The 12026-nt window shown below is 47.5% G+C and overlaps 1 protein-coding gene across 2 annotated transcripts in view; it reads left to right on the top strand.

Annotated features, from left to right (window-relative positions):
* Positions 1–12026, top strand: part of ASTN2 (astrotactin 2) — a 598062-nt gene that overhangs the window by 183974 nt on the left and 402062 nt on the right. Inside the window, exon 4 of one of the 2 annotated variants that reach the window (XM_090021411.1) lies at positions 7223–7372. The exons of the other annotated variant lie outside the window; for it this stretch is intronic. Within the exon in view, the coding sequence (XP_089877537.1) occupies positions 7223–7372 (150 nt within the window). The remainder of the gene's footprint in view (positions 1–7222; positions 7373–12026) is intronic. 2 annotated transcript variants of the gene reach the window in all.

Genomic DNA, 12026 nt, shown 5'->3' on the forward strand with positions numbered 1-12026 from the left:
TCCCTCCTTCCCTTCCCCTCCACCTGGAGCTGTAGCATACCCCAAAACCTGCCAGCCTTATCCACAGCTTATGCCGCCATCCACCTGGCATGGTGGGAACAGCCCTGGGCAGACACTGGCATCAGGTGTGGACCCAGCTGGCAGGTTCTGGGTGGGGATTAGGGTGATCACCCAGCACTGGATAGAGGCAGTCCCACCCAGTGCAGCAGAAACAGTCCTGCCCGCCCACCCTCCCAGCACCACATGGTATCTGATTGCCATGATTTGGTGGCTGTCCACCCACAGCCTGGATACAATCAGTTGGCAGGTTAGATCCAGCCTGCAGGCTGTATTTTGCCCTCCCCTGCATCGCGAGGTGCTTGATTGTGTCTGGGAGAGCCATCAGCTTCTGGGTGAAGACAGCCCCACCATATCCAGCATGGCAGGCACTCTTGTGTCTTCTGGGGCTGCCCACAAGGCATCCAGGCAAGGCTGGAGATGCTGTTACAGGGCTTGGAAAAAGGGGTTCCCTAGGGGCCTGGGTACTGCCCCCTCCAAACCTTGTTTCATAACCACTATCCTATGGCCCAAAGCATGTTTAAAGTGGTTTTGCAGGTACTTGATCTTTGCTTTGGGCTTTTGAACATATTTGTGTTCTGGGAACACAGGTTTCTTTGGAAAGAGGGACCTGAAAACTACAGGGGCCTGTTGTCACTGAGTGAGCCTGGGGGCACCCTTCTCTTTGCTTTACTAACAGGGTCTGCAGAGGCAGCAAGTCTGGTTCTAGCTCAAATAATTTCCATTAATCAGAAGAGGTTATTTACATTGTCATTAATAAAAGACTAATGTGCAACATTCCTTCCATCCAATTAATGGACTCAGTCCTATCCAGAGGCAGGTGCAGCACAAGAGAGAGAGGTGTAAAGCCAGTTTTTTTCTTTGGGTTAAGCAATGACGGAAGGTCAGACCTGCCTCTCCCATGCAGCACATCTGCTGTACTCTGTTGAGGCTGCAAGGATGCAAATGAATCCTGCATATGGGTAGGAGTTTGTTAAATATGTTGAGCCAAATGCAGCTTTTGTGCAAGTCCCCGGTCTGCTAAGGAGATTGTGCCGAAGATGATTCTGGGCCATTTCTTATCATAGTTATGCTACTGTTTTGCCCAGGACCAAACCAAGCTCATTACATTTTATTGACACTTGTGGGGGGGTAGAATTAACTTTTTTCCCCTACTGAAACCTGTGCCTGAGAGAGAAACCACAGACTATGTTCCTGATGTTTTGCTATGAGGCTTTTGTAGAAACGAGGTAAACCCAAAGAGGATAAAGACTTAGTAAAATTGGTTCATGGAGGAATCGAGAGACTTGAGTATACAGCAGGACCACTGAACTTATTTTAGGAAGCCCAGCACAGAAAACTGGAAGCAGTTTGCCATTGAGGGAGATTGAATGATGATATACAGAGGTTGAAGAACCTGCATTTGCCTCCAGGGACACTAGTTGCCCTGCTCAGGAGTTAGTTTTATTGTTCAAAGATTGTTATATGAGAGGGCACTAGACCATCATATGTATCCAGTTTTCAGCAGTGTATGTGGTTATATTGCTAAGGACTAAGGACAGTCACACAATATGGGTGCCTCGGCTAGACTTTAAACCATTGCAGGTGATGGCAAGGATGTGCATGGCCTAAGCTCTCCAGGGCTACCTCCTTACCCTTGGAAACCTGGAGTAGAAAGTAGTTGAAATCTGGAGCTGAAGTTTGGTGGGTTGATGTGAGTTGACAGCTATTTTGAATTCTGTGGCTACCTCCCTTTTGACCGATTGTTGGCAATCCGGTTAGGAAAGGCTTATGACTAAACATTAGTGATGCAGACACTGAGCTGTCTGAGGGAGAGGGGCAGGACACAAATAGTAATGGGTCGTGCAGGTCAGAGTCGAGACGCGGGGCTGGACCTGAATGGGGTCCACATGCTAAGTGCACAGGTGCTTTAAGTCAGAACAGAAGTGCTTATTCTAATGGAGTTTGCCTAGCTTCTGCTCTAGCATTAACTGTCTCCTCTTTATGAGCAGCTGAAACCTGCTCTAGAAATATGAATAGTCTTCACAGAGTTTATACATACTGTATGGTTGGCAGCTTTGAGGTGGTGAAGTGTATAACATGGGACAGCATTTGTTGTGTAACCCATTCTCAGCATGCACTGCTGTCCTCAGTCCCAGTGAGACAGGGCAGGAGTCCAGCCGACTGCAGAGCCTGGCTCAGGTGGTAGAGATGCACACTTTTATCTGTGGTGGCCTCTGATTCAATCCCTGGTGTGGCTGAGAGGGCAGCAGACATCATCACCCGTCTGCGACAGGGTGCAGCTTGAACCCGTTATCCTGTGCAGGTGTAAAGGATACTTGGCAAGACTCCTGTTAAATGGGGAACAATTTACCCAGGGGCTGCTAATTCTCTCTCTATTATTAGGTGTTACTATCCTCTTGTCTGCTTCTTTTCTGTCCACTGTCAACAACTATCCCCATTCTGCAAGCCCTGATTATCATGTTTTTGCTGCTTTTTTTTTTTTTTTCCTGCCATGCTGCACAAATCTAACTCCAGCTGTTGAGATCACACAAGCAGTGGCAGAGCCTGACTGCATCTCAATGATGAGTGGAGGAACTCTCCAGGCATGCTGGGTTTCTTCCCCCTTTCCTGGAGGTTGGAGCAAATATTTGTGCCCATGCAAGTAGCCAGTGGCTGCTAGGGTTTTCTTCCTGTGAGGCTAACACTTCCCTGCTCTTGGCATCCACTGTGATGACAAAGATGCAAACAGATGCCTCAAGATTGTATAGTGCCCAGATGGGGCACAATCATAGTCTCACTAATGATGCCTGTCAACTGAACAAGGGACGTGAGAGGGTCATGACTTGGACATTTCTTAGCTAGGTGAAAATCCACCCCCCAATCCCCTCCTCCTCCCTCTGTACTCTTGCCTGGCCTCTCAGTAAATAAGCTTCAGCCACACAGCTCTTAAGATCACTGTACGTACTTGCGCATGTTATATATTACACAGCCCCAAGGTTCAAATAAATTGCCATCTGTTCACAGGTAGGCCCTGCTACAACAAGCTCTGTCCCTGCACAGCTGCAAGAGGAGGTGAGAACTTGGAGTAAAGAACTGGTACCTCCAAAAGCACCAGACTGTCCCTCCCGGTCACAGGCACCATGGCCTGTGCATCAATGTAGTGTCTTCCTCTACCTATATAGGCAGCAGCAGACTCATAGGGAGCCGGTCTGGGCTCCTTATCATATTGGTCCATTGCTCTTAGAGGCTGTGCTGTTGTGCATTTGATGCAGCACTGTATTGTGATGCACAGCTTGAAGACTTTCCTACCAGTTTTTCTTGGAGGATGCTGCCTTGCTTCAGGCTAATATGCACATGCTGTAGCTGGTGATCCCTGATCTCTCAGGCCAGATGCTCTCTTAAGTTCTGCTGAGTTGTGTCCACTTACACCAGCAGTGAAATTAATCCTCGACCACTCCAACAGCCAGTGGTGCATTGCTGAACCAAACTCCTTGGCCAGCTGCTCTCTCTGATGCCCTTGCTTGGACTGAGGGTGGGAGAAGGAACAGGTGAAGCACATCACAGCTGATCAGTACTGCTGGCAGTGGGATCCTGCAGTTTTCAGGATGCTTGTTATGGAAAGGGGGAGGTGTCCCTCCTTCATCTAAACTCTCTGAACTGTCCAAGAAAGGGACCTGAGGCCACATTTTAACACCCATGCCTACAGACATGTGCTGAGACTGACACTAGAGGCAGTAAAAAGTTCCTTTGAAAGACACGAGAGATGCTTTGAGGTTTTGCTTGAATTTGTTAGTCTCAGGCACCCTCTCTGCTTGGGAGTATGCTAGGGACTTGATGCACTGGGTAAGAAAGGAGATCCTTTGGGCAGAACTAGGATTGTGACAAGCGTCTGTGGCTCCTTTTGGAGAATGGGCCCTTCTAAATAAGGTTTCTCTGTGGTATGTTATGGGGTTGGTGTGCACTAGGTTTGCAACGTCACCCGAGCATAGTTATGCCCAGTTTGGCCCAGTGCTCACAGTACTCAAAACACAGATCTTGGGAGTTATAGCAAAGGAAGGGCATATATAAGTGTGTGGCTCGTTGATTGTTCTAACATCTCAGCTTTGTCCTGCAGCAGGTTTCTTTCTGTCCAGAGCAATATATCTAGGAGGTGTAATGCTGGAGCTGCTTGCTCCTAGTTGGAAATCCTGTGTCCCTTCAAGACACTGCAGCTTCTGCCTACTGAATACCAGCCTGTCGTGGAGATGGGTCTGTCTGCACTGATAAGCTTGCACTGTAACAGGAGTGCTTTAGAAATTAGTATTTGGAAGTTTCAGGTGCATTATCTCCGGTGCTGGTGAAACCCCTTCAAAGGAACGGGGAATCATCGACATGTCCAGCAGCCTAATGGTATTAGGGACATCTATAGTTCTGGCAGCGGCTCGCGGAGTGTGAAATTACACTGCCAGCAAAGGGAGGGTGAAGCAGGCCCTGATGATATCAGCACACAGGAGAGAGCAGCCTGTCACCACACTGGACTGGACTGGAATGACAGTGCCTACCTGCATGTCTTGCTTTCCTGCTCATTTGCTTCCAGTTCTTCCCTGGTTTCTCTTGACCTTCCCCGCTGCCCTTCCCTTCCTCCACTATCAGCTCCTGCTTCCCTCGTAATTGCACTCTGCTGCTTGACGGAGTTGTTTGTGGTCGCTTGTGCAGGCACGTGTAGGGTGAAGGATTCGTGGCACAGGCTGGATTAGGTAGATCACATTGCACGCAGGGAAAGAACCTGAAACTAATGCCACAGGCCGCCTCATTGCCCTCCCCGGTACCCCCTGCACAACTAATTTTAATGCCGTCTCTGTCTCCATGGGAGTCTCGGCATTTAAGTTAAATTCTCATCTAGGCTTAGAGGCTCCTCCGTCCTGCATGGTCACCCTCCTATTTCCTGTTCAAATGGAGCCTGCCCCATGCTGGCAAGAGAATTAGAGTCTGTAGTCTGTAGCTGTTGTAGATCCCAGGCTCACCAGGGACCTGAGTATCTTCAGTTAAAACACGTATCTAATGCATCTCTGGGCCTGGGGGGGTGCAGTGAGTGAATGCATTAGCCTTTTAATCCTGACTGCCCAGTATGGACTCTGGCTAAGTCAGTAGCCCGAATGAGCTTAACCAAGCCACTTTCCTAAATGACATTCGTCCACAATGCAAACCCGCTGCACAGTACGGCTGATTTAAGCATGACTGACAGCTTCCTTGCAGAGGGAAAACCAGGGCTACGAAGTGGCTGATTGCAGAAATGCGGGCGATTAGCACAGCTGTGTGGTAAAGAGGGAGTTAAAGGGGTGTTTCAGGCCGGAATGGAGGTGTGATGGGCAGAGCTGGTGTAGGTGAAGCTTAAATAGCCCCACTGCCTAGCAATAAACTTGGCACATGCCATGTGGTGGGCACACTGAGAGCCCAGTTCCAAAGTGAGAGGAGTAGTACAAGAGAGAAGGAATAGTATGTGGTAGCCAAATGGGAGAACCCAGCACCAGGGAATGATTAAAGAAAGAGCTGAAGTGGGAGACAAAGTTTCAGTAAGGGTTGCCAGCCATGAACGTGTGCACAGCAGCCCAGCAGATGGGAAGTTGCAGTAGTAAAACCAATGTGCAAAAGGAGGGAAGAGGGAGTCAAACTGCTTAGCAAGGGATGATTCCTGTATGTGAGCTTTACATGGACAGTTTATTTCTAGGGTTTATGCTATCTGCCAGCTCCAAGCCTGGCAAAAGCCAGGGGGTACATGGGTGGCTTGAACAAATTCTGTGACGTTTTTGTGAAATGCAGAGTGGCACTGGAGCAGAGGCCAGTGGTCTGTCAGGAAGCCTATGTAAGGAAAAAATAGGGAACGCCTACCCTGGCAAAACCAGACTGACTCTCGTGACCCTTCCAGCCAGGGCCTGGTGGGTATTGAAGTTAACTGTACTTTGTATGTTCATTGTTTCCTTGCATGCTTCTCTCCTGAGGTGCTCTGTGCATGATGTGGCAGTCATTCCACTGCCCCCCCTCCCACTGCTCTTCGGTGGCCACCTGTGGAGAATGGGTAGGATCATTTAAAAATTGAGACTTGACTTCCTGGCCTGGGGCATTAAAGGGCCTCAATTTCTGAGCTCAGTTCTCACTTATTGCAGATGTAATGTAGGGTTGAAGACATCCAGTGCTTGATGGAGGATGCTGTGTTCTGCTTAAGTGTAAGCGTAGACACACTGCTAGGTTTGGGAAGCTTTTGTTCCTCCATGCCATCCAGTAGGGATGTCCAGAGTTTAGCAGCCTGGGTTGCTGCATGTACTTTGTGAGGTTGGAGTATGGAAGCTGTGAGCATCCATGGTCTTGCAAGTCTGTAACTAACTCCCAGACCTTGCTGACAGGCCCAGGTCTTTCCAAAAAGCCTGCAAGCCTTTGGGCTCAGCCTGGGCAAGTGCAGTCCCCTTTTGGGTTTCCTGCAGCTGTCCCATCAGTGACTGGTGCTAGGAGAGTTCAGGGTATGGAACAGCACTGAGGACACTTACACACTTAAGGTGGTTTCATGACCACTTTGTCCTGGGCATAAGAGGGAAGGCAGCAGAGGGAGACTTCTTCAGCCTCTCCCATCTGAGGTAGGTATGGTTCAGTCGTTGTGCTCAGGATAGTGCTGAGACTCTGAAGCATTAGCACTGAAAGCGGCAACAGCCTTTCCAAAGCACCTGGTCAGAGGGAGATGAGGGCAACTTTTGAGGTTGCTGCTCAGGCCTGCAGAAGAGGGTGAGCATATGCCACCTTCTCCAGAAGATATGCTCTCTGGAGCTGTCAATGGTGTGCTGAAGTTAAGTGCATTGCTGCCAGGAGCCTCTGCTAGAGTGTATGTCTTATTTTAAACTCCTGTTGCAGATTTATGTTTGGAGTGAATGCTACAAGTGACCAAAAGTGTCTATGCTCATGGTCAGATTTTCTCAGAAGTGCAGCTTAATTCATTTCAATTCCATACTTCTTGCAAGCCTTGGAAAGTGCCAGCTCCCTGGCTGAAGCATAGCAACCCCTTGGGCCTTGTAATGGCACGTCATGCCCTTGCCCTGACACAGTGCAAGGCTGCCTAGGGGAGTAAGTGCTCCAGTGGCTGGCCCAGTCTAGGATATTTTGCGGTGCTTGGTGTCCGCACATCTTTTAACCTTCATTCCGCTTGCCCACGTTTCAGCCACCGAGGTGACGCAGGAGACAGTGGAGTCCCTGATGCAAAAGTTCAAAGAGAGTTTCCGCACTAACACGCCCATTGAGATTGGCCAGCTCCAGCCAGCGTTGCGCAGCACGTCGGTGGGGAGACGGAAACGCAGGAGCAGGCCCCGAGGTAAGAGTCCATCCTTCACCATGTCATCGTCTCCCCTCCCCTTCTCACACCTCTGAACGGCTCATGGATACAGGGGACATTGCTTTGTAGAGGCTAATGCACAGCCCAGTAGCATAACCAGAGTGGCTTCATAAGCAAAAAGACTCTGGTTCTCAATTGACCATGCAGAAGACAGTAGCTAATTGGTGCCCTAAAGTCATTCTCTGGTTGGAACAAAAATTGTCCTGATGTTTTACTTTTTGGACAACATCATACATTTTGGATGGGGCAAGGAGAGTTAATAATATTTCAGCTTGATCTCAGTTAGGGAAGTTCTTGGCACAGTACTTTTAGGTTCATGTTACGCTTTTCCACTAGAGCTGGATGGAACCAGAGGGCACCTAGCACCTTTCAGGACTGAGCCCTTTTATTCCTTTAAATTTTCATCCCTGGATACTTGCCCTCTCCTGAGTAATAAGTTTCATGTAAATGAATTTGGGTTTCTATGCAAATCTTCCATTCTGGAAGCAGAATTGAATCTTTGATCACATCACTGGAGTTTCTCCTTGTTGCAAGCTTGCTGGGTTTTGACATCTATAAATAAGAGCTCTTCAGAATGGAGTTGGGGAATATAGGCTCACACCTCTTACCTGCACTAGAGCAGATTGGACTGGATGATGACTTAGCCAAAGCGGGGAAACAATTTTTATTTATTTATTTTTATAACAAGAATTATAATGCAAAAATTGGCAGTGCAGTCCAGCATGCGAGAATTGGCAGTGCAATCCAGCATGTTGATCTGGTTTTATAACCCAATGAGATACAGCTTGAAAGCATAGGTTGCTTTGTGGCAATTGTTTTCCTTTTCTTTTCTTTCTTTTTTTTTTTTTTTACCCAGCTGTTGCATGTCCTGATTAGACTGTGATCGGATTCATAGATCCCCCATACTGGTAGATTTATGCTTAATGTAGGAGATGCTGTTCTTCATTGGCATGGCTGTATTGTGGTGGCTTGTGGAGCACCATTCATATGGTCCGCATAGAGCTAGTCGTAATCCAGTGGTAGAGTATTGCTGAAGTGCAACATGGTGGGCTATCAGCTGGCCTCTCATGTCCATGGACGTTTACTAAAATTATAAAATCCCTTCCTGCTTCTGAACTGTATAAATACAACCTTGCCCTCCTGGCAGGTGGGCACACTCTTTCACCATGCTAATAGGCTTGGGTTGCACCTAGAAGTTCCCTGCTTTCCCAGGTCAGGTAAAGGGCCAGCTCTAAAAAGCAGAGTGCTCATGTAGTAGTTAATAGAGAAGGAATCTCCCTCCACTTTCAGTTGACCTTGGATGCATTTAGGTCTTAGATTTGCTTGCAGTGCCTTCCCATGAAATAGGTAAAGTGAAGCTGGGGTACAGTTTTCCCATTCTGCAAACCATGTTGGAGATTTTGAAGCCTATTTCTGTTCTTAACAACTAGTTGTGGCCTCTTGAAGGCTCATATCAAGCATAGTGGCTTCTTAACCTGGCAGGGGAAATACCATGTATCTGTGTCCAAGAAGGCAGTTTTCCTGAACCGCTTAGCAGGAGAACTGCTCTTCTGTCATAGTTCAGTACCTGCCAAGGTGCAGCAGCTTTAAACTCAGTTTATGGAAATGAGAGTCTCTTCCCTTGCTTGCTCCGAGGGCCTTATGGCTAAGGGCAAGCAAAACTCAGGGGCGTCCAAACCCCAAGCCTTTGGGCTTGGGCCTGCAAGTCGGATGCCTGCCAAAGGTTTTGGAAACATCTGAAGCCCCAGGTGTGAGTGAAGGACGTTTGCTGGTAGGAGAGCCACTTCTGGTTCTGGACTCTTGGATTTGGAATTAGTTTTGGCTAATTTGGCCTCCGATACAAATTAAATTAAAAAAAAAATGTGGACCACAGTGGTTCAGGGCTTAGTTTCTATGCTGATCTCTAAGACCCCAACATGTCTCTTCCCTTTGCTCTTTTCAAAGCCTTTGCTTCCTACCTAGCCTTAAGGCTCCTGTGTGCAGTACAACACTGAGCAGCGTTCTTTCTCAAACTGCGTCTATCTGTAGTGTGAGAGAGAAGACGAGTCTGCTCTATAATGACTAAGAAGGAAATTCTTTATTGAGGGTATTGTGGGTTTCTTTGACTCTCTAGTGCCCATGGAAACTCTGCCTCTGCTGTCTAGTGTCTCTGTAACAAAAAAAAGCTTTGATTCATGTCTCCCTCTCATGGGTAGGCATCATAGGATTGCAGTCTACCATTCCTGCTGTCTAAAGGGGCTGCTCCTTTATCACAACCAGTAGATATATATGGCTCAGTGCTGAAGGTCTAGAGTCTGTACCCTGCTGATAGTCGTGTAGAAGTGGCATGGCATCATCCCACAAGAAAACCTTCCCTGGAGCAGGCCTGGATGAGACCTCCAGCCACAGCACACTGCATGCTCATGCCCAGCACAGTGCAAGTCTTTCTGTGGCAGAGCTGGAAAACCAGGGGAGAACTGTTTTCCTTCTCTGTTTACAGTTGGTTTTATTTTTCATTTATTTATGAGTCTGAAATGTGATCTTTCATTCTGGATACATTTTCTTACAATACAGGTCTGGAGAGGGCTTTTTTATTATAGCTCTGGCCATAAATTATTCACTTAGTGTGGAAAAAATGTTCTGACTCTTTAACTGGTTTAAATTATTTGGTTTATTTTGTTGCAGTTATTCAAATATGTAGATATGCATTTTGGTGTAAGGATAAAATGGGTGTTTTTTGGGGTCACGCAGGGATACTTATGCTGTTTTCCCTTCCCTGCTCCTTATCGTCCACATTACTTTCTATCCACTTCCAAGCCCCTGCAGGAGACCTTTCTTCTTATTAAAGGGATGAGTTTGCTCGCTGTAGAACAAAGCTAGATACAGTCTTTCCAGCATCTCATTTGGGTTGACCGGGTGGGGGGGTGTCAGTCAACAAGCATGAAGAGTTACCCAGACCCCTGAAATGAAACCTAAGCTGCTTTTCCCAGCAGCCCTTAGGACAGGAATAAGAGCTGCAAATCCAGATCTTCTGGCTGGGCTGCTTTGTTGACAGTGTCGCAGGTTTCTGCTACTTTCTGAAGTTTTTCTTTGATTTAGCTGGGGTCACTATGCTATGTCTCTGAAGACTTACAGAGCCTGCCTTTGAGGCAGATCTTCCCTTTTTTCAGCCTAACATATCCTTTTCCTAACTGCATCCCTTTTTGCTTCATGAACACCCCTATGACCCTGCTCTAATCAATAAGCTCCCTTCCCTGACTGGTACATGCCATTCTTGAAAATTGACTGTTGGACCAGTTAGACCTACTTTGTAATGTGAAGGAAGCATCCAGAGGGTGCTAATCTGCAACTTTCTGGACGCTTGCATTCATGGCCTGCTTAAAGGAAGGAAAGCTTCTCTATTGAACCGTTAAACCCTTCCTCCCCATGTAGCATCTACACTCAGTTTTGGCCTTCTGGATGCAATTGCCGTGGCGTGATGAAGACTAGCAGGTTGAATGTGCTTGTGATTTTGGCTTGAGATGAGTGTTGGGATTCTAATACCAGATCGAAGTTAACCTTTTCACTTTGTTCCTCTGTTTCACAACCCACTTGTGCTGCTTCTGACAGGAAGGTCTTAAGGAAAGTTCCTTGGGGAACCCAGGCATTTCTTTGCTGAGAAGGCCCTGAGCCATTAAAGCCTTACTCACATGAAAGCCACTATGGCCATGTATGGCCGGGGCCCTAATTTTACGTTTTATCAGAAAGATAGCATCTTCTACCACCCAGCTTAATATTCTGTAGAGGATATTGTCTGGCTCAGGGCTTCTCTCTCTCATTAGCTCTGTGCACCCTGGCTTCACCCAGCTAGCGAAATAGGATTGCTTTGGAACCAGTGTGCACAGCTGCCTGTCTATAAATCTTCCCTGACATGCTTTCATAGTATTTTGCTTTCCTGAAAGTGTCTGTCTCCTTCAGGGAGTTTTGGGTGTGCATCTGAAATACGTTGTGTGTCTTATTTCAGCAGCAGGCTTTGTCTGGCCCAGCCACACCAAGCAGGTCCTCACAAGTTCCTATCTTGGCTTTAGAAGCAAACATCCCAAGTTGGTAGTTATGGCAGATGATTGTAGAAAGGAAAAGGGGGAAGGGTTCACTAAGGCACTGGGTGTTCTTATGAGCAGGAATTTAACTTCTGCTTAGGATTGCAGTAGACTGGAAGCAACATCCTACCTACTGTTATAAGCTGGCAGAAATGCATGTGATCCTTGTGGATTTGTGGGTGTCCAAACGTCAAGGCTAGGGGCACACATTCAAAAAGCCTGAGCCTGAATTGATTCAATCTTTGCAGGTTAGTCTAACCTGGCTAGGCTGAATCAGTTTGTAACTGCACAGAAATGAAGGCACATGCCTGCAGTGGCTCAGGCTAGAAGCTGGGGGCTGCTAAAGCAGCCCTCCCGTCCCTTTTACAGTGCTGAGCTCAGGGGGGCATGGCTAGGCCCTGTGAAGGATGCTCTGATTAGGAAGAGGTCCCCACCCCCCATTCTGACCAGCCCCAGAAGGGAATTGATGATGTAGTGTTTTTCATCCATAACTCAGTGTTTATCACCCCATTAAGAAAACACCAGAGGGACATTAGCAGCTACTTGCTGATTCCACCTTTGTCCAGTCAGCCACA

The sequence above is a fragment of the Crocodylus siamensis genome, chromosome 11 (assembly GCF_052110815.1).
Source record: "Crocodylus siamensis isolate JL-2025a chromosome 11, ASM5211081v1, whole genome shotgun sequence".
NCBI classification, from domain to species: Eukaryota; Metazoa; Chordata; order Crocodylia; family Crocodylidae; genus Crocodylus; species Crocodylus siamensis.